This window comes from Pleurodeles waltl, chromosome 2_2 (assembly GCF_031143425.1).
Source record: "Pleurodeles waltl isolate 20211129_DDA chromosome 2_2, aPleWal1.hap1.20221129, whole genome shotgun sequence".
Taxonomy (NCBI): Eukaryota; Metazoa; Chordata; class Amphibia; order Caudata; family Salamandridae; genus Pleurodeles; species Pleurodeles waltl.
In genome coordinates, this window is record NC_090439.1 from 1122206069 (window position 1) to 1122231894 (window position 25826).

At 48.3% G+C, this 25826-nt stretch overlaps 1 protein-coding gene across 23 annotated transcripts in view; it reads right to left on the minus strand.

The window, feature by feature from the left end:
• Positions 1-25826, minus strand: part of SCRIB (scribble planar cell polarity protein) — a 551765-nt gene that overhangs the window by 40821 nt on the left and 485118 nt on the right. For 17 of the 23 annotated variants that reach the window (XM_069220949.1, XM_069220942.1, XM_069220947.1 and 14 more), the window contains 2 exons: positions 12354-12391; positions 11355-11429 (listed from right to left, as the gene is read on the minus strand). The exons of 2 other annotated variants lie outside the window; for them this stretch is intronic. In XM_069220949.1, coding sequence (XP_069077050.1) covers positions 11355-11429; positions 12354-12391 — 113 coding nt within the window. The remainder of the gene's footprint in view (positions 1-11354; positions 11430-12353; positions 12392-25826) is intronic. 4 more of the 23 variants (XM_069220948.1, XM_069220952.1, XM_069220963.1 and 1 more) reach the window with 1 other exon arrangement.

Consider the following 25826-nt stretch of genomic DNA (forward strand, 5'->3'; position numbering starts at 1 on the left):
TAAGTTTTCTACAAAAATGTACGTACATGGATTACTGATGCCTCCAAGTACCTGCTCTAAGTATTCCAGACAAGCCAGATGTGTTTGAATTGCCAAAGCTGGTCTGTTCATAGAATTTACTGCATGCACCCAATATACCAAATATGTCTCAGATCAATCCCAGACCTCAAGTGTCTTATTAGCAAATTAAATGACTTATGTCCAAGTATGATAACGCAATCTGATGCGGCTAAAAGGTGAAGTGATGGACCACACACAACACCAAAGAACACACTGCAGTGACTCCTGCACTACAATCCTCTTTTCCTCACATTTCCAGGATGTTCTCATCAGTAAGGGACCTGACAGGAACATTTTGCACAACAATTCTGTACAGATCAATGTTCATGCATGACGAAGATATAGCACACTAGCACTCCTTGGAATTCTATGAGCTGTCATGCCCTTTTATTTATTTTTTAGATGACAGCTCGACAATCTGAGTCCCCTGGAGAGGTTATTGATTCTGCTGTTATCTGCTGGCCTGGGGTGTACGCATACATGCATGCAAAAAAAAGAGAGAAGATCGTTCAAATTTGGTATTTTCTCCTTTAAAATAGAAAGTTAATTTAACAAATACAAGATAAAAAGATACCTAAAGTAGGTCAGTGTTGTGAAAAAGATTCCTAAATGTTTTTTAAAAACAAATAGAAGCAGAATTGTGGTGTTGATACACAGGATGTTAGCTTCCAAATTCTGCGGTTGCCACCCACCCTGGTAGGTGAAGTTAAACTAACTGGTAAAGAGAGGGGCAAGACACTGACCAAAAGGATGAACAGCAATCCCTCCCAGGAGGGTGCATCTGTGACCTGGCTCGTCAAAAAGGGCTGCAGGACTGAACGAGCAAAGTGCTGTCTCGACTAACCCGGCTGTCCTGACTGTAGCGCTTTATGAACATATGTGGTGATACCTATGAGGCCACCTGGCATACAACCAGGACGCACTTTGCATGCCAATGCAGAGGTTGCAGCCTTGTGTCTCGTCATATGAGCTTGCATGGCTTGAGGAGGAGGCTGCTTCTTTGCTAATGCGTAGCAGATCCTGATGGAGAGTACGATCCAGTGAGAGAGAGCTTTTTCTGCACCACTTTTCTTTTCTTTGCTCCTGTGAACCTAACAAAGAGCTGATCGTCCGTGCAGTGTTTTCCGGTATGACCGACGGAAAAACTGACAGCTCTCCTTGGACCCAGCAATGAAGACTCTTCTCATACTCTGAGAGGGTGAGGAGCTAAGAATGAGTTGGTTAGTCTGACGTGTAAAGAAGTCCCTACCTTAAGCAAAAAGGATGCACGAGTCCAAAGAACCAGCTTATCTGGGTAGATAGTGGTCTACAGATGGTTCATGGAGAATGCCTAAAGGTCGCTCACCCTCCGTGACGATGGTATGGCCACCAAGAAGACCATTTTAAGATTGAGCAAACTGAGAGGACAGTTTTGCATAATCTCAAAGGGACACTAGTGCTGCAAATGTAAAGGGCTGAAATAGCAGACAGGTACCCTTTAACAGAGCCAAAAGCAAAGTCTTGCTAGGCTAGGGACAAAATTAACAAGAAACCCTTGGACAGCTGGCATCAAATGGGGCAATCTCCTTTGATTGTGCACCAGGCCACAAATGTGTCCCAAAGCTACTAAGGTGACTTGGGCTCCATCTGTCCTGATCTTCTTGACTACTCTGTCAGGAGTGGTATCAGCTGAAAGGCATACAGAAGTCCCAAGTTCCACCTGAGGCAGAGTGTCTTCAAGCAATAGACACAACATAAAATCCAACGCGCAGAAGGGCTGACATTGTGCTTTCTCAGCGGCGTCGAACAGATCGAGCCAAGGTTCTCCTCATTCGCAAAAGAGACCTCCAGGTGTAATCGCCATTCGGGATCCTGTAGGTGTCAGTGGCTGAGCTCGTTCACTCTGGCATTCAACGATTCTTCCAGAGATGCAAGGCCTCTTGGCACAGAGTCCGTGACCATACCTCACCCTGTTTGTTGCAGTACCACCAGGCAGTGGTGTTCTCCGTGAGCCCTGTACCAACCTTCCTCTGATGGACAGTAGAAAGGCTTTCTGTGAAAAGAAGACGGCCCTCAGCTCCGGGACCTGCCAGAGACCATGCCAGGTGGTTTACTATCAGGAAAATTAATTGGTGATCCAGCCACTTCCAGAGGCGCAAGACCTCCTGCCACAAGATCCACAGCCCCACCCTGTCCTTTTTGTTGCAGTATCACATTGTGGTGGTTTTGTCTGTAAACATCACCTTTGATGGACGGGAGGAAGTCTTTCAGCCAATAGCCCTCAGCTCCAAAAGCTTTAGATATGAAAGCAGAAGCCCACCGAAGACAACTGGCCTCTGATCTTCACCTCGTCCAGAAGATCCTTGGCTAAAGGGCTTGCACTTCCTGGCACAAGACAAAGATGGCGCTCTGTCAGCCGTTGGGGGGACAGTGGAAGGTATGGCGGTGCTGAAAGGAAGGGGAGAGCATAGCCCTTTCGATGTTATGGGCTGCCAACCCAGCAAGAATCTTTAGATCCTGCCTTTCACCAGGTGACTGTGCTCCATGAAGGGCATACTTAAGGGGTATGGCAGGTGGGGCTGCAAGGGGGGATTTTTTCGGGGGAAGGCTGTTGAATGGGTGGCTCGCTGAACTCTGGTGCAGGAGGCAGTGGGCACCAAGGCTGTGTAACTGCTGGGCACCATCCTGTGGCTGACTGTATGAGGTACCTCTGTCGAAGCTGTGAAAGGAGCGCTAGGTCTTGTGCAGTTGTAGAAGTGGGGCAGATAGGCCTAGAGATTGAGCCATAGCGCTCTGCTTTCCTTGAAATACTGAAGAGTGGAGTCTACCTTATCCCCGAACAGGTGGATACTATCGAATGGCACTGCCTTGAGGGACGACCGGATGTTACCTGAAAAAAACGGTGTACCGCAACCAAGCGTGGCAGCGAATTGCAAGAATGGTGCAGATGGCAGCACCAATGGAACTGGTGTTGTCCAAGCCTCAAAATATTGTGAACTTGGCCAAGGGCCTGACCGCCCTGGATGGCCTGGGCAAGGACATGTTCGAGTTCTTTGGGGACAAAAGTGCATGAGAGTAGCGTCTCAGGAGACAGCTGGCATTTACTGAACAGACGGCCAGGCTGGTGAAAAAGAAATCTTTCTTCCCAAATGTCTAAGCCCTATCGGGGGGGAGTAGTCAGAAAAGTGCTGGGATTAGACCTGCTTGTGGACATTTGTACAACTAAACTTCCGGGGAAGGGTGTTGAGAAAGGAACGCAGGGTCGTCTGAGGGAGGGTGATGACACCTCACTATTTGCTGTTGGCTGGGAAGCCAAGGCAAGGCCCAGGCACCCAACACAGTATTTGTTAGTGCATCATTAAATGGTATAACGACCTCAGAAGATGTTTGCCCCGACTGAAGGACGTCTGTCAGCACATCAGTTTTAACCTCCAAGATGGGGAGCTGGAGATCAAGTACTTCAGTCACACTAAGTTCACCATGGTGTAGGAGGGGGGTTCTTCAGTAGCCGGGCCAGGGGCTGAGAAAAGACCTGATACAGGGGAGGTACTGAGACCACTGGCCTCCTGCAAGTCGCTGTAGCAGTTGTCCTTTGTGTAGGGCTGAGCGAAATCATCACCCACTTCATAACTGTTGTAGTCTGTGCTGGTGAGGGAGTGCAAGGTGTGTGGTATCCCTTGTGGAGACAGCAAATCAAATGAGGGTAGTGGTGGCTAACTGAGTTTGGACCGTCTTCAGACTAAAACCTGACATTTGGTGGTGGTGGTTTTGGGGTGGGGTGAGGAGGGTGAAGGGGGCATTCCCCCCAGTTTGAAATTTTCACAAAATACCTGAAGTTACTGTCTCTGAGAGACACAAGAGAGCTCTGAATCCACATTGGTGGTGTGGAATGGAAAAAACTGACATCAATGTGTGGGGGAGTATTGCCTATATAGGCCTAAAAGATTCATTTCAGGAGAAGGATTGGATGCCAAGAGACTTTACTCATCTAGAGATGGCTGGAGCAGCAGATCATCTTTTTGGAAGCCAACCACACAGCAGGTTCTGTGAAAACGAGAGCAGATAAGCTGACCAGACATCTGCTGGTAGACCACAAGTGGGGTTTCCCCCCAAGGTGATACTGACCATCTTCGATGAGTGGGGCATGGCATGGCTCCATCTGTTTGTGAAACAGCATCTGTAGGAAGAAGCATGGCACCACCTACTGGAGTGCAGAGGCACAGCTGAAAAGTTTCCAGATCCAGTCTGACGGCTGGGTAACATTCAAAAGGTGAGGTCTCTAGCAGGATCTTTCTTTTTATGGATACTTCTAATTTTAGATTCCTCACCTTTAGAATACACCACAGCAGTACTCCCCGAAAGGGGGAAGGTCCAAGATGTGGACTCAGAGCAAGAAGTCTTGCAGGACTGAGCAGGCCAAACAGCCCTCCCACCCGACCTGATGGTGAAGTCAGTAGTGTTTTGTGAACGTGCATACCAACGCCAACATTAGATCCTGGCAGAAATCCAAAACAGGCACCTCCCTTGCCAATACAATCATAGTAGAGTTGGCCCGGGCGGAATTAGCATGCAGGCCTGCTGTGATTTGCATTTTAGCTACTGAGGAGTTGAATTTAATGCAGAGGACCATTCACCTCAACACCTTGCCTGTTTTTGTCCTAGTGAACCCTACAAATAGCTGATCATCCACATCATAATCCTTTATTGTCACAGGCTGTAGGAAGCATATGCCCATAGGCTCAAATGTCATGCACATAAGGACTGTAAGGACAAGGTTTAGGTTCCCCTGAAGCATGACCAAAGGCTTTAGAAAGAATATATGTTAAGTCTTTCAAAAAGGCAACTGGTGATTTAAAGAGGGATGGTTCATTAGTCCAACAAAAAAGAATAAGGGGGTCTACAAGTAACCCTTAAGGAAAATGTTACTTTCCTTGTAAGCATCTGTTAATAGTGTGCAGTGCTGTAGATTCCCATGCTCTCCACACTCCTGCCATCTAGTGTTGGGCTTGGACGTTTGCAAGATGCTTGTCTACGAAAAAATATTTTGAGTCACAAAGTATATGGGAACGACTCCTTTGCTGTTATTGCTCATGGACACTGACTCCATGTTACATTTTTGTTGTCCGGCAGAAGATACTAGAATGGAGTGGTAAAGAGAGTATGGTGCACATGTGCATTAATGTTTTGGATATAGTATGGAGAGAGATGCAACCCAACTGACATGCTCCGGGGAAGGGCGCATGTGAGTCTACAGCACTGCATGATACAAAGATGCTTACAGCACAAGTAATATTTTCAGTTCATAACATATGTTGCTTTAGACACACACACACTGTATCAACTGTAAAGCAGTCCCACTGAATAAGCAGTTGTTAGGGTGTGGATGGGACAGATGTTTCAAAAACCGTCCTTAGAACTGCCTAGGCCAGCAACAAAACCAACCATGGATCCAAAGGTTTGGCTTGCAGAGGGTGGGTTTACGGACCACACACAACATCACAAAAGTTTCCCAGTGCATGACCCAGATGGATTCCGTGAACAGGCATCTGACTAGAAGAATGACCCTATACCATTTCTGGAGGTAGGCCAAAAGACTTTGACTGTCACCTCTCAATCCTTGTATGGAGATGCAGGTTGTGGAGATTCAAGTGTAGGACTCTCCCCTGTTGCTGAACCGCAAGGTTTTCAAGAAGGGGAAGCCAGGTGGGATGGGAAAAGCTCAGGTGCTCTGGGTACTAAACTCTCCTGGCCCAATCTAGGACTATTAAGATGAGTAGGCCCAGTCTGTTCTAACTTTGCTCAGAACCATAAGTAAACAAGATAGCAGTGGGAACACGTACAGGATACCAGAGTCCATCCCAGTCAGAATGCATCTCCCAGTGACCTTTTCTAGGAAACTCCAGTGCAGAAGCTTTGACACAGTGCCTTCTCAACAGCGACAAACAGATGTAGCCAAGGAATGCCCCACTCAAACGTAGCCTCGGATGGAGACCCCAGTTGTGGACTACTAGTAGATGTCTGGCCAGCACATCTGGTCTCATGATCACAGACCCTGCTTGGCGGGTGGCTTCCAGAAAGCTCCTCTGCAGGGCTGCAGGTCCAGGTGTCTTAGCCTCTTGGCACAGAATACAGGATTGCACCCTACCCTTCTTGTTGCAGTACCACATGACAATTGTGTTGACCGCTAGGATCTGCACTTGCCTGCCCTTAATGGATGATAGGAAGGCATTTCGGTCCAGGAGAAGGCTCCAAAAGGTTGATGTGGAGCTGGTTCTCCACTAGAGACCAGAGGCCTCCTATCTCCGTCTAAGCCAGATGGCCCACTCCACAAAGCAAAAACTTATCAGTTAAAACAGGCATCCAGGTGGGGAAGGGAGAGTGGTCTGCCAACTATCAGGTAAGTGACCATCTGCTACCACATGAAGTTCTGGGGAGTCTCCTGCAAGATGTGCATGGATTCAGAGAAACAACCCTGGTGGTGGTGACACAAACTGTAGGGAGGTAGTCCTGCAGGTTCTGCATATGCCACAAGAAGGATGCATGAGGCATGAGTTCAAGAAGCCTCTGACCCATGCTCACCCAGACCAAGGTATGATCCCGAAACGTCGGGATCATATCTTAAATGTCCCAGACTCACTGTAGTCATGGAAAGGTGATAACATGTGGGACTAAATGAAAGGCAGGACGTAGCCCCTTTGAACAATTTGTGAAACCCATCCATCTCACATGATGGATTCCCGGCCAGGGAGGAAATATCATATCCTACCCTCTACCAGTTGGATGTGGGCCTAAGAGCAAATCAAAGCAGCGTGGGAACAGCTGCAGCAATTGAGGACGACTTTGAAGACTGCAGTCTATGCTGATGGGCATGGTTTCAGCTGCTACCACATCCTCTGCCCTGAAAGGGCTGAATTTGATGCTGCACCAGCTGGGAAGGCAGATATTGCTGGTAAGCTAGGATTCCAGAATGGCCCCTACATTTTGGAGGAATAGTCTGGATGAGGACAAAAACCCCAAAGATTGAGATGTGTGGGACTATCTCTGAACAGCTTGAGCACAGTCAGCTTTTTCTTTGTATGGTCCAGAACCGCTGAGGGGTATGTCAAAAAGGGACGATTTGGCATCCAAAAACTGGGATGACTGCATCCAGGAATGTTTCTAAGCAACTGGCTGGTGCGAGTCACACAGCCTATGCAGTCGGTGGTGCCCAGGCCTGCACACAAGGCAGTTTGCTACATAGTTTCCATCTTGAATCATTTGGTCCAGTGAAGCCCTGACGTCCTCCAAGATAAATGGCAAGATCTTGTTGGTTATGTCCCATAAAGCATGGGTGTACATGGCCAGAAGAGAGACCGTATTCAAGGACTGTAAAGCTAGGTGAGTTGAGGCAAATAGGTTATTGCCAAAGACATCAACACATTTCTACTCCAGATGCGAGGGGTTTCAAAAGAACAGCGTTTGGATTTCCCTTATTTGTGGATTCCTGCACCACAAGGATCTCTGGGATGGAGTATTTCATCAAAAAGTCAGATTCGCTGGGGCTAGTTTGTGCTGCTTAACCACAGTTCTCCTAAGCCTGCTTGTGTGAGCCTCATTAAATGGCAGTAGTGGCTCAGATGAAGTTGAAACCAGTTGAATAATTTCAGTCAAAAACTGCCTTTGATTGCCAGAGTAGACAATTGCAAATTTAGCACCTCTGCTGCTCTATGCACCACCACTGCAAGAAAGGCACTTCCAGGGGTGGACCATGTGGTGACTCAAGATCTATCACTAATGAGGTATCCAGCCCACTGGCATTTGCAAATCTAAGCACAGATAGTCATCCGTTTAACGAAGAGAAAAGTGTCTTGTCCATCTCCTGATCATTATCAGTGTTGAGGTACATCAGAGATGCCCTTGCCTGAACAGTCTCTAACGTCAGATAGTGCTGGCATTGAGGGAGAGGCCGAAGATGAAGGTCTGACTGTAAAATCACTAGCTGCGCCTTAGTTATTTCTTAGCAGTAAATAGGCCTGAGTTCGGGAGCCACCGCAGCTGGACCTGTTACTGTCATCATCAGGGTCGAAAAAGGAAGGAACTTGTGGAGCCCTGGTGAAAGTCTGTACAGACCATGGCATGGGCCCAGGAACAGAACTAGAGAAGGTATTCCACTTCAGGGGTATGGCCCACCAGCTAAAGTCCAACTGGAGGCCTGTGTATCTCCACGGAACTTGAAGGTGTGCAGAGCGTCTGCAGCATCTGGCAAATCTGCAGCAGTGAAGTGCTATTTGCTGTGGGGTTGATGGCGGACTGGGAAATTTGGGGGGGCAGGGACCTGCTCAGTCAGAAGACAGCAGAACTTTTGAGTGTCACCCTTGTCACTTCTCGCCAGATGTCAATGGGTGGCACGAAGTCAAGTCCTGCTTGGATTGTGTGCACTTAAGGTGTGTTTTCGGCTTACTCAAAGACTGAGCGAGACCGGGACTATGCACAGGTTAGACTTTGTGACTGAGAATTTTTAATGCTTTGTCTCCCACTCCCTAATTGCTTTTGGGCGTTTGAGTGCGTACTTATCTCATGACTTTCAAAAGCAACCAGAACCCAATCACGTTGATGCAGGTCAGATGGGTCAGTGACCAGCATCTGTTTCCAGCAATCATAGCACAGCTTGCATTTGGTCGCTTTCATAGGAGACATCTTCCCTGGCACACTTACTTCAACAATTTTGGAGCCATCAGAAAACCGACAAAGCTGGAAGCAGAACTGCATATCCACGTTGAAGGGAGCGGAAACAAAGCAACAAACGTCAGTGACCAGGGTTGGTGCTTCTATGTGGCTCCTCCAAAATTGTTATAACAAATCCAATGTCAACAAAAACTGGAATGCAAACATTTATACGGCAGCTTTTATTTTATATATTTTAAACTGAACTCTGCAATATTTTACTAATTTGAACAGCCACTGGTTCATGGTTCAAAAATGGATTCACTCTTTTCCTTTTATAAGGTCCAGAAAACTGTGCACCACTTTTCAAGAGAGCTGTTTTCCTTAATCAACAATAGCCTATTTAGGTCTGGTTTATAAACAGTTTAGCTGTGCTGCCGGACGCATGACTATCTAGCCATGCACATACATATCTACATTTACACACACACATTGGGCTTTCCAGCTTCTTCCATGGATCTGTTCAAGTGTCCTTTGCATTCCCACCACAGCAAACATCTTGGTGCAATGGGCCAGTTCATTATTGGTTGTCCCGAGCTGTGAGTGACACTATTTTCCCTGGTCACATGTACATTTCGGTGCCAGGACTGCTTGGACATTCCTTTATATTTTTGGCTAATTTCTGACATATTGTATAAGTTTGGGAAAAAAAAGATTTAAAAAAACTGTACACTTGCCAATGCCTTTGTAAATGCTTGTTTAATATGGTTTGTAAGGTAATCAATTATGACTGCATTTAAAATGAATACTCTTGTAAAGAAATGCCTTTCAGCTTGGTCTGTAATACCACAAAAGCGAATTGCAGGATCTTAAAAGCATTGTTGTCTCCATGAACTGTATTCCTGACAGAGCAGGAGTCTTGAAGACCAGCAAAATAGGCAATGTATTTAAATGTACTTCTTAAAAAAAAAAAAAAGTCTGACTCATTGGCCAATCCATGTGCTCTCCTAGAAGCCATCTCTTCTCCATAATATCCTCAGGGTTAGATCAGTACCAGTGTATCAATCTCAACAAATTTAAAACTCACTAGCCACGCAGATGGAGGAATAACTAATCAAGGTTTCCACCAGGATACACTGACGCACATCCCACTTAAAGGCCAAATTTGGGCCATTTAACACAATGGAAAATCCCTTTTTGTCAACGCACTTCAAGCCCTATATTCCAATAGGGATGATAAAGTGACCTATACACTCCATACTGAGAATTCCCATGCCCTCCAGAGTTACAAGGGAGGCACAGTATTCTCTGTGCTGGGTCCAGCTCTTTGGAACTGCTTCCTCGAACAGGAAATGAACGTCCAAGGAGGACTATCAGAGACCGGAACCATCCCCCAAATAAATAAAATGTCATGTCATAGAAACATTTTTCAGCTAGCTAAACTCAGTGTATGTCACACACACACAAAAAAAAAAGTATAACACAAGCCCAACAAGAATGATTAATCATACTGTAAAAATGACCCTTTTCCCCACAGCAACCACCACTCCTGCCGCTCTGGATCTCATACAAAGACACCGCCCCCACCTACCCCACTTCTACGTACCCATCTTGTAGGGGAGATCCAGAGTAACAGAAAATAAGCCACATACATTATGGAAAGAGGCAAGATGCCACAGACACGAAGATCTGCCACAAAGGTTTCTGCGTACAGCCTAATTGTGCAGCGTACACCCAAATTTCCATGATCAATAGGTGGTGTCAGAAAGTAGAACATACAATAGATTTAGTTTGCCAACTGTGGGAGCAGCATTCTGTCCAGCGTTATAAACACTGGTAAAATAGTTGTGGCATCTCAGAGCAGATGCTCAGACTATAATCACTAATGATAACAGGGTGAGAGGACTCCACATAATATTAATGGCAATTTGTTGTGATTAACTTGGTTAATTTCTTGACAGTGCGAGTGACTGCCAGAGGATGTGTGGGAGCACTCCTTATAAGTTGCTCAAGCGCATCCAAACCTCAGGCCTAATCAATATCTTGGAGAAAGGGAGACCGGTATAAAGGGAAAGTGGCAGATTTCCCAACAAGTACCTTTAACAGACTAGTCAGACTCACAAAGACACAGTCATGTGTAGGGATAGCCTGGCACTCTTGACATCTCCAGTCCTACCTGGCTTTGTGGATTACATGCCCAAAAAACAGGCTTCGTAATTCCATAACAGCCAATTAGCGCCAGTCTCTAGGCTCTATATTTCTAAGTGCCCTGCTGGGCCTTCAGTCCTGACTGCAAAACATGGATGGAGTGACAGAAGACACAGAAGTGACTGCAGCAAGGAAGACAGGATGGCGAGACAGTGGATTCCTTATAGATCCCAACATAACACCACAGTGGGCAGATCCTACTTCCCATAACAGCATGCCAGTCACCCATCAAAAGACCCGTCTCCAATTTGCCTCTGACCCGCCTCCACACGAGCCAGCTGAAGATGAGGCAAGACTACACCCTCTTAGGATGCAGGTCAGTAGATGTGTCAATGAAGACAGAATCTGCAATGAAGGGCTGGCAATGGGAAGGAGGGGCTTTATGCCCACAAAAAACAGACACCAACTGGTTAGGCCTCCAATTATGACCCAGCTGGGAGTGGCAATCAGCATGCAGGCAGTACCTGGATTTCATACACTGGTTTGGAAGAAGGAATAGCAGCAAACTCTCTGTAGTCAAACTTCTTTTCAGAGATGGACTGGAAAGAACAGCAAAAACAGAAGGGAGAGAAACAGCGTGAGCGGTAGTGGGTAAGTGGAGGGAGAGGTAGTGAGGATGAGCAACCTTGCTTCACCGGGCACAGAGTGAGAGCGAAGGAGGGAGAAGAAAGAATGAGCAGTGGACAAGGTCAGTGACTGTTGAGAGTGAATGAGCCATGGAAGACATCCCTGCAAATGGAGGTCTGCGTGAAGATCAGCAGGTTAGGGAGGGGGAGTGAAAACGAACAAAAGGGCTTAATCTGGGACCGGGTGCGACTCAGTGAATGGCTGTGAGATATTTAGTGCAGACACAAACTATGATCACGATTCATTTCTCTTCTTAGTGAAGAATAAGTGAGGATGAGCCTCAGTGCTTCAGCAGGGCATGGGAAGAGTAAATGTGTGTGTGTTATTCACATGCACATGGATCGAGTCAGTAAGTGAAGGTGGTAGCAGTGATCAGCCTAAGTGCTTCACCTGCAGGAAGTGAGCATGCGAGGGAAATGCGATACCCTCTGTGTATTTCTTGCACTTGTAGTGAGTTGGGGAGTGCGGAGCCTGGCGATGAGCTGTGGTACTGTGCCTACATATGGGGTGAGTCAGAGTGTAAGGGCGCTAGTGCTGAGCTGTTGGGCTTCACCCAACATACGCTTCACTTTGATACAAGGCTCCACTTCGCAGGGATTGTCTTGGCAGCGCATTAAAGTTTATAAGGGTTGAGATAATACATAATTGTCCGGGGACTCTTGCTCAGACTGAAATATGTGAGAAAGAGAAAAGGAAAGAAGAGCACTTAGCCCTTTAACTGAATGAAGTGAATGACTGAGTGTACACAGGAAAAAGTGCAGACATTTAGCAATTTTCAGAAACAATCTCATCTGAAAAATGGGGGAAGAAAGCCAGGGAAAGAGAATATTTCTTACCAGTCTCCCTGGAGACGTCACATTCCTGGGGCTGTAATCTGAGAGGGAGAGAATAGGAAGAGAGTAAGAAACCAGCACTGATCTAAGCCCAATTACTGTTGCTCATAACAAAGATGTGGCTGAAAAGGGGCTCATGGACCAGGCTCATGTGGAGACACTGCAGGAGGTGCTCTGACCAGAGTCAAAGGTAAACCCTACCATGGATGCACTGACCATGTTCAACAGCACATGCCGGAGGAGGTGCTCTGACCAGGGTCAAAGGCAGACACTACCATTGATGCACTGACCACGTTCAACAGCACCTGCTGCGGGAGGTCCTCTGATTACAATGAAAGGTAGACACTACCCTGGTTGCACTGACCACATTCCACAGCAGATGCTGGAGGAGGTGCTCTGGCCGTGTTCAAGAAAAGACACTGCTGGGGAGAGCAATGGTCATGTTCCATGGAAGGCACTTAGGAGTACAGAGTCCATTCAAGGGCAGGCACTGCTGTGGGTGCACATAACATACTGAAAGGGGTGCAGAGACCACAGTGAAGGACCAGCCCTGCTGGATGTGCACTGCCAGCACTGAGGGACAGGCTCTGCTTGGGGTGCACCAACCACATTCAAGGAAAGACACAGCTTCTGTTTTTTAATAAAAAAATTTAATTGAAGGCAGAAGAGACAGACATTAACATTTTGAACATTCACCCTTGTAGGAAACCAGTTTTTTTTTGTTTGTTGCCCCCCATGTTTTGCCCCATTTGGACTACTAGATGCTGGTTTTCAACTCTGACAGTGCACTGGGTCCCTGCTAACCAGCCCCAGTGCTCTTTCCCTTAAAAAGGAAAATGACAATTGCAACCCAATTGGCCAGGACTTAAGCACCCCTGTAAGTATCTATCTTGGAAATGGCACCCCTGGTACCTAGGGCATGGGTACTGAAGAGGATCCCTAAGGGCTGCAGCATGTATTGTACCACCCTATGAGATCCACGGCCAAACTGAATGCAGACTGCCACTGCAGTGACATCATGAAAACCATATGTAAAAACTCAACATGGCACACTCACTATGTGCCATGCCGAACTCACTGCAGACCTTAGAGCCCTAAGGCAGGGTGCATTATATCTTATGTGAGTACATATCTGCATATATGCCCTGTGAAGTCTAGTTCCATTACTAAATACTGCAAATAAACAGGTAAGCCCTTTTAAGGTATGTACTGGACACTTGTCATTATGGGTTACCTAGCTACATAAAGGCTTCACTGAAATCTATGTTATTTGGTGTCAAACACCTCATCTTAATAAATCCACACTGATGCCAGTATTAGTTTTATTATGACATGCAGCCTGAGGTCACCTTAGAGGTGCCCCTTGAAACCTACTCGTCTGCTAGTGAGCTGGCTGACTGGTATCAACCAGCCTGCCACTATAGACAAGTTTCTGACCTCCTGGAGGTGAGAGCCTGCACTCTCAGAGGCCAGAAACAATGCCTGCTCTGGGGGAAAGTGTTATCACCTCCTCCAGCAGGATGGCTAATAAATCAGCTTATCTGGGCTGGAGGCTTCTTATATGTGACCATGGCTTCCTCAGTCCTGGAGAATGCCACCCCCTTCCCAAAGGCCCATTTAGCACCAGGACAGGCAGGGAATTAGCTACACAGTAGGTGCGCTGCACTTCCAGGCTAGTCACAACCCTAAGGCGGGCTGCCTGATGTGCTCCATGAAAGAAGGGTTCCACCATCTTGTTTTTGGTTGAACTAGAAACTCTGGGACAGGGTTATGCCCACTCCCCAAAGGAAGTGGCCTTATAGGGGGTGTAATCACTTCAGGGGTAAGTAGCTCGTTGTCTACCACCCCAGGGTCCCCTAAATTCATTATTTAGGGCCCCCTGACACCAGGGACTCAGATTTGAGTTCCTAAGAACTGAAGAGGACTATAGAAGAACAGTCACTGCGGGAACTGCGGATTGACCACAAATTTGGCACAAAAAGCCTGCGTAACTGCTGTAACCCCGATAACTGCAAAGACCCTACTCATCCGAAAGCTGTGTATCTGCCCAGAGCTTCAGAGGACTGCCCAGCACTTCGACAACCAGTTAGCATCTCCCTTGGGGTGGAGGAGCCATCCCCTGCAGCTGCAGGCACCGACAAGCATCTGCCCGCTCCACCGTGTTGCAGGCCATTGGGTCCACCGAGGAAGCAGCACTCCAGAAACAGGACTTTGCCTTTTTAGGAGGAAAGATGCATCTCCTCGTCAAATTTGAAGACACCAGGACCTCTAGGAGCCGCCCAGCACCAATACCCTGGATATAGGAGCATTTGCAGCAACCAAGGCTTGTTAAGTGTCCGCCCAGACACCAACACTGCCAAGACAGATCTACAGACGTGGGGTGTCAGAATCATCAAGGTCACAGCTGAGTGGACCTGTTGTCGTGTTTGGTCCCCATCTTCAGGTCAACATAAAAAGTGAGAGCCTCCAAAACAAGTGACCCACAGGACAAAACCTCTGCACCCGGGCCTCACAGGACAAAACCTGAGCCTCACAGCACGAATCCGAGCTTACTGACGGTGTGCCCTTTCTCAAGAAACCCTCAAGAGCCGAGCCCCCTGCTGAGTTCTGTCAGACTGGTCCCCCCAGTACCCACTTGCAGCCTTTTTCCTATAGGTACTTTTCCCCACTGACTTCAGCGTGTAGCCTCCTAGGCTAAAACAGCGGGAGGCACCCGGGCACACCAGGGCAAGCAGACCCGAACTATTGATGCTTTCTAGGACCTTGACTCCTAGTTGCCTTAAGTCTAGAAGAACAGTCCTGTATGTCACCCTACGAAGTTTACGTTTCTCTTCTCATTCGAGGCTCATGCCTCAAATCTGACAGCTGTATTTTCTGTATGCTTGAAAATCGCTAAATCGAAAAGCGCTGAACTGGTCATGAAGGTTTCGGTGGCTAAATTAATATAAAAATCTGTGCTATTTTTGCAAATTGGTGTTGAATTTCCTTATTGAATGTGTGTCTCATTTATTGAGACTGTGTGTGCAACAAATGCCCAATACTCCCCTTTGATAGGCTCAAGACAGCTCGACCACGCTATCACAAAAAGAGCACCCTTGGATTATTAAATCAAGCCCTGCGCACTAATTGAGGATACCTGGACTCTGCACAAAACACCTAACTTTAGTACACTATCTAGAGAGCCAGCTTCCTACAGTGGGCCATACAACACTTCATGTTGCAGGCTCTTTCATGCCCATATTCCACACACCATATGTACAAGCACCTCACACCTAAGATGCTTTTGCTACAACAGTATATTGCATTGATGTTTATTAGATCAAGTTGACCTATACACATTGAATACCTTAAAATAATATTAGTTGATAAAAAAAAAAACAGGAAGGTTGCCTGGTGGGTGGTGGACACCTATGTTGTTTGCGCCTTATACCAGGTCCAGGCACCCCTACTAGATAGTGAACAGTGTCCAGGAAACCAGGGCTCTCTAGTGGTAGCTGTGGTGAGCAGCTAAGACGTATCTAGGAGGACTGTAAAGCACTTGCAACACCACAGTAGTCACACTGTAACTTATCTCACATGAAAGGAACCACACAGTGTTGTAAATATAAAGGCACTTTAATACAGTAATAATGTACTAGATTACTTACAGGCAGACCCCCAACTGGAGGTAAGTATACACAATATATGTGCACAGTAAGTATTAGGACTTAGAATAGAAAAACAACAAGCATTGGCAAGAAACATAAGAAAATAGCTAAGGCTCTTTGGGGGGGTGGGGGCGCATATACTAAAATGGTGGAATGCCAAGTTCGGTCCACCAGGCAATGTGGATGTGGAGTAGCTGGTAGAACTTGGAACCCCAAGAGGTGAGTACCTAGATGACCCCCAGCGACCAGAAGTAAGTTACCTGGCCTTTCCACAGACGAACAAGAGGATTTGAAAAAAGAAGTTTGCAAGACCAGAACCAACCCAGTGGAACCCAACGGTGGACTCTGGAGGAAGAGGACCTGCAGAAAAGGGTGAAAGAGTCCAGTCCAAGCAGGAGTGTCCAGGTGGGGCAGGAGCCACCCTTCTGTGGGTGACGATCCGGCTCGACAGTGGAAGATGATTGTCAGCTATGGAGCCCAGGAGATGAAGAGGAGTCCCTGAAGTTGTGCAGAAGCAGTCTCATGCTGGTTGCCAGGTTGCAGATGGGTCAGTGGGGCCACCAACAAGCCTTGGCAAGTGCAAATCTGGACAGAAGAAGTTTTTCAGAATGGAGGAGGACCAGCACGGTCCAGGGGACTCGACCCTCGGAGGGGAGTCTGGGCTGACCCTCAGCGGGAGGGAGAGACAGCAGAAGCTGTCGTAACCCCCACAGGCAACCCACTGGTAGCAAGCACAGTAAGTTGCAGTGAGAGCCCGTCAGGACACCTGGAGAGGAGTCCCACGTTGCTGGAGAAGCAGAGAGGAGACTGTCCTTGCAAGGACAAAGTGCTGAAGGCCGGGGAAACTTGGAGCATGAATATCCCTAGGAGCAGAAGTCAACAAGCCTTGGCTGCTGCAAGAGTCACGGTGAACAGTAATTCTGTCCTGCAAGTAGAGGCAAGGGCTCACTGTCTTCCAAGTTGGAAAGAACGCAGAAAGGACCAAGAGGACCACTCAGAACTACCACCTGCGTTGAATGATCTGCGCAGTTCCAGTGAAGAGCAGATCCCAGCAGTCGGACATTGTTGCCTTAGGAGCCTTCCTTGGAGTAACTCCTTCACTCCAAGGGAGATTCCTTCTTGCTTCTTTGGTGCCGCTTAAGTCTTGCCAACCCCAGAAGATCCACAGCTGTGGAAATGTTGCAATTGCTGGAAGGAGACAGAGAAACAATGTTGCAAGGCGAGGTTACCTCAGGACTTGCAGGCTTGTTTGGTTCCTGTGAACTCCGGCAGCTGTTTGGTGGGCAGAAGCAGAAGAAGTTGATGCAAAGGAGTCCCTAGTGGAGTTTTACATGCTGAATCTGGGGACCCACCTGCAAGGGAGTCCCCTAAATAGCCCTAACAGGGGGCTTGGTCACTCCAATAAGAGGGGCTAACGGACGTTAGTCACCTGTCCTGACCAACCAGATGCCCCCAAGGGCCTATGTACATCTTGTTTTCAAGATGGCAGAATCAAGTGGCCACCTCGAGGAGCTCCGAGCACCTCACCCCTGGGGTGGTAATGGACAGGGGAGTGGTCACTCCCCTTTCCTTTGTGTAGTTTCATGCTAGAGCAGGGTCCGGGGTTCCCTGGACTGGCGCAAATCAGATTATGCAAGGAGGGCATCAAATGTGCCTTTCAAAGCAAGCTGGTGCTGTGGGGAGGCTGCCCCCCTACCCAGCCAAGTAACGCCTTTTTCCAAGGGAGAGGGTGTGGCATCCCCTCTCCCACAGGAAATCCTTTGCCTTCCCCTGCTTGAGCTGGTCAAGCAGCAGGAAGGCAGAAACCTGTATGAGTGGCTGATGCAGCGTGGCTACTCGCAAACCCTAAAACGTCTGGTAGGAGCAATACTGGGGTGTCCTTTAAGGGGTCCCCAGGGTGCATGGATTTATGCCACCAATACCTGCATTAGTATTGAGGTATGATTTCAACATGTTTGATACCAAACATGCCTAGTTTCGGAGTTACCATTATGTAGCTGGACAACAGGTAGTGAGTGACCTGTGTCCAGTACACGGGTAAAATGTCTTCCCCGCACTTACGAAGTCCAGTGCATTAAAACTGGGGTTTGTAGGGGCACCTCTTCTCATGCAGGGATGCCCTCACACACAAGGACCTGCACCCTGGCCTTGGGCTGAAAGAGCCTACCAAAGGGTGGCCTACAGTGACCAGGTGCAGTGGGCAGCAGTGAAAGGGTGCATGCACCTTTTCACGCAGGCTGCAAATGGCAGGCCTGCAGACACATTTTGCATGGGCTCCCATGTGTGGCATAATACACGCTGAAGCCCACGGTGAACCCCTGGTGTACCAATGTCCTGGGTACCCAAGTACCATACATTGGGGATTTACGTGGGTACCCCAGTATGCCAATTGTGGGGTGTAAAGTGTAACAAGGCAACCAAATTTAGAGAGAGCACAATCACTCGGGTCCTGGTTACCAGGATCCCAGTGAAAACAGTCTCAGCACACTGATAACAGGCAAAAATTGGGGGTAACCATGCCAACAAATAGTGACTTTCCTACAACATGCTTCTTAAATGACAAATGTAGGAAGTTGGCTCTGTATATGCTATTTCAAAGTAAGGAATAGCATGCACAGAGTCCAAGGGTTCCCCTTAGAGGTAAGATAGTGGCAAAAAGAGATAATACTAATGCTCTATTTTGTGGTAGTGTGGTTGAGCAGTAGGCTTATCAAAGGAGTAGTGTTAAGCATTTGTTGTACATACACACAGGCAATAAATGAGGAACACACACTCAGAGACAAATCCAGCCAATAGGTTTTGTTATAGAAAAATATATTTTCTTAGTTTATTTTAAGAACCACAGGTTCAAATTCTACATGTAATATCTCATTTGAAAGGTATTGCAGGTAAGTACTTTAGGAACTTTGGATCATTACATTAGCATGTATACTTTTTACATAAAACACAATAAGCTGTTTTAAAAGTGGACACTTAGTGCAATTTTCACAGTTCCTGGGGGAGGTAAGTTTTTGTTAGTTTTGTCAGGTAAGTAAATCACTTACAAGTCTCAGGTTTGGGTCCAAGGTAGCCCACCGTTGGGGGTTCAGAGCAACCCCAAAGTTACCACACCAGCAGCTCAGGTGCAGAGGTCAAAGAGATGCCCAAAACGCATAGGCTGCAATGGAGAGAAGGGGGTGCCCCGGTTCCGGTCTGCCAGCAGGTAAGTACCCGCGTCTTCGGAGGGGAGACCAGGGGGGTTTTGTAGGGCACCGGGGGGGACACAAGTCAGCACAAAAAGTACACCCTCAGCAGCGCGGGGGCGGCCGGGTGCAGTGTGCAAACACGCGTCGGGTTTTCAATGGTTTTCAATGAGAGATCAAGGGATCTCTTCAGTGTCAGAGGCAGGCAAGGGGGGGCTCCTCGGGGTAGCCACCACCTGGGCAAGGGAGAGGGCCTCCTGGGGGTCACTCCTGCACAGGAGTTCCGTTCCTTTAGGTGCTGGGGGCTGTGGGTGCAGGGTCTTTTCCAGCCGTCGGGAAATGGAGTTTCAGGCAGTCGCGGTCAGGGGGAGCCTCGGGATTCCCTCTGCAGGCGTCGCTGTGAGGGCTCAGGGGGGACAACTTTGGTTACTCACGGTCTCGGAGTCGCCGGAGGGTCCTCCCTGAGGTGTTGGTTCTCCACCAGTCGAGTCGGGGTCGCCGGGTGCAGTGTTGCAAGTCTCACGCTTCTTGCGGGGAGTTGCAGGGGTCTTTAAATCTGCTCCTTGAAACAAAGTTGCAGTTCTTTTGGAGCAGTGCTGCTGTCCTCGGGAGTTTCTTGTCTTTCTTGAAGCAGGGCAGTCCTCACGGCAGTCCTCAGAGGATTCAGAGGTCGCTGGTCCCTTGGAAAGCGCCGCTGGAGCAGGGTTCTTTGGAAGGCAGGAGACAGGCCGGTAGGACTGGGGCCAAAGCAGTTGGTGTCTTCTGTTCTTCCTCTGCAGGGGTTTTTCAGCTCAGCAGTCTTCTTCTTCTTGTAGTTTCAGGAATCTAAATTCTTAGGTTCAGGGAAGCCCTTAAATACTAAATTTAAGGGCGTGTTTAGGTCTGGTGGGTTAGCAGCCAATGGCTACTAGCCCTGAGGGTGGGTACACCCTCTTTGTGCCTCCTCCCAAGGGGAGGGGGTCACATCCCTAATCCTATTGGGGAATCCTCCATCTGCAAGATGGAGGATTTCTAAAAGTTAGAGTCACTTCAGCTCAGGACACCTTAGGGGCTGTCCTGACTGGCCAGTGACTCCTTGTTATTCTCATTATTTTCTCCGTCCTTGCCGCCAAAAGTGGGGGCCGTGGCCGGAGGGGGCGGGCAACTCCACTAGCTGGATTGTCCTGCGGTGCTGGAACAAAGGGGTGAGCCTTTGAGGCTCACCGCCAGGTGTTACAGCTCCTGCCTGGGGGAGGTGTTAGCATCTCCACCCAGTGCAGGCTTTGTTACTGGCCTCAGAGTGACAAAGGCACTCTCCCCATGGGGCCAGCAACATGTCTCGGTTGTGGCAGGCTGCTGGAACCAGTCAGCCTACACTGAACAATTGGGTAAAATACAGGGGGCATCTCTAAGATGCTCTCTGTATGCATTTTTTAATAAATCCAACACTGGCATCAGTGTGGGTTTATTATTCTGAGAAGTTTGATACTAAACTTCCCAGTATTCAGTGTAGCCATTATGGAGCTGTGGAGTTCGTTTTTGACAGACTCCCAGCCCATATACTCTTATGGCTACCCTGCACTTACAATGTCTAAGGTTTTGCTTAGACACTGTAGGGGCATAGTGCTCATGCACATATGCCCTCACCTGTGGTATAGTGCACCCTGCCTTAGGGCTGTAAGGCCTACTAGAGGGGTGACTTACCTATGCCACAGGCAGTGGGAGGTTGGCATGGCACCCTGAGGGGAGTGCCATGTCGACTTAGTCATTTTCTCCCCATCAGCACACACAAGCTGGCAAGCAGTGTGTCTGTGCTGAGTGAGGGGTCCCTAGGGTGGCATAAGACATGCTGCAGCCCTTAGAGACCTTCCCTGGCATCAGGGCCCTTGGTACCAGGGGTACCAGTTACAAAGGACTTACCTAGGTGCCAGGGTTGTGCCAATTGTGGAAACAATGGTACATTTTAGGTGAAAGAACACTGGTGCTGGGGCCTGGTTAGCAGGGTCCCAGCACACTTCTCAGTCAAGTCAGCATCAGTATCAGGCAAAAAGTGGGGGGTAACTGCAACAGGGAGCCATTTCTTTACACAAGCCCCCCCCAGCCTACAGGCCAGGAGACTCAGCCAAAGCTGGGAGAGTCTTCCTAGTCTGTCAGGCGAGGAAGAGTAGAGGAAATAGGCTGGTTTGTTGCAGGGCCTACTCTGCCTTACATCCTCCTGTTCAGGTCATTCCCTCTGGGGAACTGACCCACTTCCACAGTGATAGGACCTAGTCTGAATTGCCTCTTGTCTGTACTTTTTATGTCTCCACCCATTCTCTCTATTTTGGGGTTAGAGGTATCCACCTCTGCTAATCTTATCTTAGCCAGGGTCACCCCTAGCTTACCCAAAGAGGTTACCCAGAGCTGGAGTAACCCCACCATGACCAACAGGGTCAGGGGGCCTAACTTGCTATTTGGCATGGGGTCTGACCACCATGCCAAGGATAGGGCAGCCATAAAGGCTAACACCCAGCAGAGGCCACTGACAGCTGTCAGTGCCCAGAACCACACCTTTAGCTCTTCACCTACAAGGGAAGGGGCTAAGTTACAGGCTTCTTTGGGTTCAGGGTGCCTGTCTGCTGTATTAGAGTGGGTGTTTACCACATCTTGTAGTAAACACCCTTCTTCCACTCTTTCTTCTGTTAGCTGAGGAGCCACCCACTCAGACTTAACAGTTGCCTGACTAGCCAGGACTTCTTGTGGGTCAGGTTGGACTTTATCAGAGCCACTTTTGGAGTTCTCCCCTACTGGAGCAGAATCTCCTTGGCTTGCTGGAACCTTGGCTAAAGGTTGTCCACCTTTCCTACTCTGTTTCCTTTTCTTTTTTTTCTGGGGCCTACTTGCATTTACTGCAGAGGCAGGAACTCCAGAATCCTTGGGAGAGGACTGGCACTGGACCAGTTCCTCTCTTGGGCTCTGACTAACCTCTGGGTAGTCATTTCCAAGGAAACAATCAAGGGGGAGGTCTGTACTGACTACCACCCTTCTCCAGCTAAAAGTCCCACCCACTTCTATGGGCACAAAAGCCACAGGCCTATCAGTGACCCTGTCTGGGCTAACTCTTACTCTGGCAGTCTCACCTGGGATGTACTGGTTTGAGAACACCAGCCTGTCATGCACAATAGTGTGACTGGCATAAGTGTCTCTCAGGGCAGTGGCTGGGATTCCATTCACCAGTAGGTGGTGGAAGTGTCTACTTCCCTCTGGAATCTCCAACTCACCTGTTGGGCCCTTTTTCCAGTTGAAGGCTATGAAGACCTCCTCATCTGAGGAGTCATCTCCAATGGCTACACTGGTCACCCCTGGGATTTGGCTAGGGGGTTTGTTTTTGGGACAAGAAGTGTCCTTGGTGTGGTGCCCTGTCTGTCTACAGGTATGGCACCATGCCTTAGTGGCATCCCAGTTCTTACCCTGGTACCCACCTTTGTTTTGGGTTGCGTCTCTGGGCCCACCCACCTGGTCTGGTTTTTGGGGGCCTACAGATGACTCTTTTTCTTTGTTTCTAGTGTCACCCACTTTCTCCTGGGGAGGCTTTGTAACCCCTTTCTTTTGGTCACCCCCAGTGGAAGTTTTGGTTACCCCTGTCTTGACCCAGTGGTCTGCCTTCTTTCCCAATTCTTGGGGAGAAATTGGACCTAGGTCTACCAGATACTGATGCAACTTTTCATTGAAGCAGTTACTTAAAATGTGTTCTTTCATAAACAAATTATAAAGCCCAACATAGTCATGCACTTCATTTCCAGTTACCCAACCAGCCAGTGTTTTCACTGAGTAGTCTACAAAATCAATCCAGGTCTGGCTCGAGGATTTTTGAGCCCCCCTGAATCTAATCCTATACTCCTCAGTGGAGAATCCAAAGCCCTCAATCAGGGTTCCCTTCATGAGGTCATAAGATTCTGCATCATTTCCAGAGAGGGTGAGGAGTCTATCCCTACACTTTCCAGTGAACATTTCCCAAAGGAGAGCACCCCAGTGAGATTTGCTCACTTTTCTGGTTACACAAGCCCTCTCAAAAGCTGTGAACCATTTGGTGATGTCATCACCATCTTCATATTTAGTTACAATCCCTTTAGGGATTTTCAACATGTCAGGAGAATCTCTGACCCTGTATGTTGCTGCCACCATTGATGGGTCCTAGGCCCATCTCTTGTCTTTCCCTTTCTATGGCTAGGATCTGTCTTTCCAAAGCCAATCTTTTGGCCATCCTGGCTAACTGGATGTCCTCTTCACTGGAGTTATCCTCAGTGATTTCAGAGAGGTTGGTCCCTCCTGTGAGGGAACCAGCATCTCTGACTATGATTTGTGGAGTCAGGGCTTGAGAGGCCCTGTCTTCCCTAGATAGGACTGGTAGGGGGGAATCACCCTCCAAGTCACTATCATCATCCTCTGAGTTGCCATCCTCAGAGGGGTTGGCCTTTTCAAACTCTGCCAACAGCTCCTGGAGCTGTAGTTTGGAAGGTCTGGGGCCCATTACTATTTTCTTTATTTTACAGAGTGACCTTAGCTCCCTCATCTTAAGATGGAGGTAAGGTGTGGTGTCGAGTTCCACCACATTCATCTCTGCACTAGACAGTATGCTTCTAAAAGTTGGAATACTTTTTAAGAATCTAAAACTAGTTCTAGGTTCTAATTCAAACTTTTACCAAACTTTTAAACTCTAAAAGGAAATGCTAACAGGGACTAACACAAGGCCCTAGCAGGACTTTTAAGAATTTAGAAAAATTTCAAATTGCAAAAAATCAAGTTCTAATGACAATTTTTGGAATTTGTCGTGTGATCAGGTATTGGCTGAGTAGTCCAGCAAATGCAAAGTCTTGTACCCCACCGCTGATCCACCAATGTAGGAAGTTGGCTCTGACTGTGCTATTTCAAAGTAAGGAATAGCATGCACAGAGTCCAAGGGTTCCCCTTAGAGGTAAGATAGTGGCAAAAAGAGATAATACTAATGCTCTATTTTGTGGTAGTGTGGTCGAGCAGTAGGCTTATCAAAGGAGTAGTGTTAAGCATTTGTTGTACATACACACAGGCAATAAATGAGGAACACACACTCAGAGACAAATCCAGCCAATAGGTTTTGTTATAGAAAAATATCTTTTCTTAGTTTATTTTAAGAACCACAGGTTCAAATTCTACATGTAATATCTCATTTGAAAGGTATTGCAGGTAAGTACTTTAGGAACTTTGGATCATTACATTAGCATGTATACTTTTTACATAAAACACAATAAGCTGTTTTAAAAGTGGACAGTGCAATTTTCACAGTTCCTGGGGGAGGTAAGTTTTTGTTAGTTTTGTCAGGTAAGTAAATCACTTACAAGTCTCAGGTTTGGGTCCAAGGTAGCCCACCGTTGGGGGTTCAGAGTAACCCCAAAGTTACCACACCAGCAGCTCAGGGCCGGTCAGGTGCAGAGGTCAAAGAGGTGCCCAAAACGCATAGGCTGCAATGGAGAGAAGGGGGTGCCCCGGTTCCGGTCTGCCAGCAGGTAAGTACCCGCGTCTTCGGAGGGCAGACCAGGGGGGTTTTGTAGGGCACCGGGGGGGACACAAGTCAGCACAAAAAGTACACCCTCAGCAGCGCGGGGGCGGCCGGGTGCAGTGTGCAAACACGCGTCGGGTTTTCAATGGTTTTCAATGAGAGATCAAGGGATCTCTTCAGCGTCGCAGGCAGGCAAGGGGGGGCTCCTCGGGGTAGCCACCACCTGGGCAAGGGAGAGGGCCTCCTGGGGGTCACTCCTGCACAGGAGTTCCGTTCCTTTATGTGCTGGGGGCTGCGGGTGCAGGGTCTTTTCCAGCCGTCGGGAAATGGAGTTTCAGGCAGTAGCGGTCAGGGGGAGCCTCGGGATTCCCTCTGCAGGCGTCGCTGTGGGGGCTCAGGGGGGACAACTTTGGTTACTCACGGTCTCGGAGTCGCCGGAGGGTCCTCCCTGAAGTGTTGGTTCTCCACCAGTCGAGTCGGGGTCGCCGGGTGCAGTGTTGCAAGTCTCACGCTTCTTGCGGGGAGTTGCAGGGGTCTTTAAATCTGCTCCTTGAAACAAAGTTGCAGTTCTTTTGGAGCAGTGCCGCTGTCCTCGGGAGTTTCTTGTCTTTCTTGAAGCAGGGCAGTCCTCACGGCAGTCCTCAGAGGATTCAGAGGTCGCTGGTCCCTTGGAAAGCGTCGCTGGAGCAGGGTTCTTTGGAAGGCAGGAGACAGGCCGGTAGGACTGGGGCCAAAGCAGTTGGTGTCTTCTGTTCTTCCTCCGCAGGGGTTTTTCAGCTCAGCAGTCTTCTTCTTCTTGTAGTTTCAGGAATCTAAATTCTTAGGTTCAGGGAAGCCCTTAAATACTAAATTTAAGGGCGTGTTTAGGTCTGGGGGGTTAGTAGCCAATGGCTACTAGCCCTGAGGGTGGGTACACCCTCTTTGTGCCTCCTCCCAAGGGGAGGGGGTCACATCCCTAATCCTATTGGGGAATCCTCCATCTGCAAGATGGAGGATTTCTAAAAGTTAGAGTCACTTCAGCTCAGGACACCTTAGGGGCTGTCCTGACTGGCCAGTGACTCCTCCTTGTTATTCTCATTATTTTCTCCGGCCTTGCCGCCAAAAGTGGGGGCCGTGGCCGGAGGGGGCGGGCAACTCCACTAGCTGGAGTGTC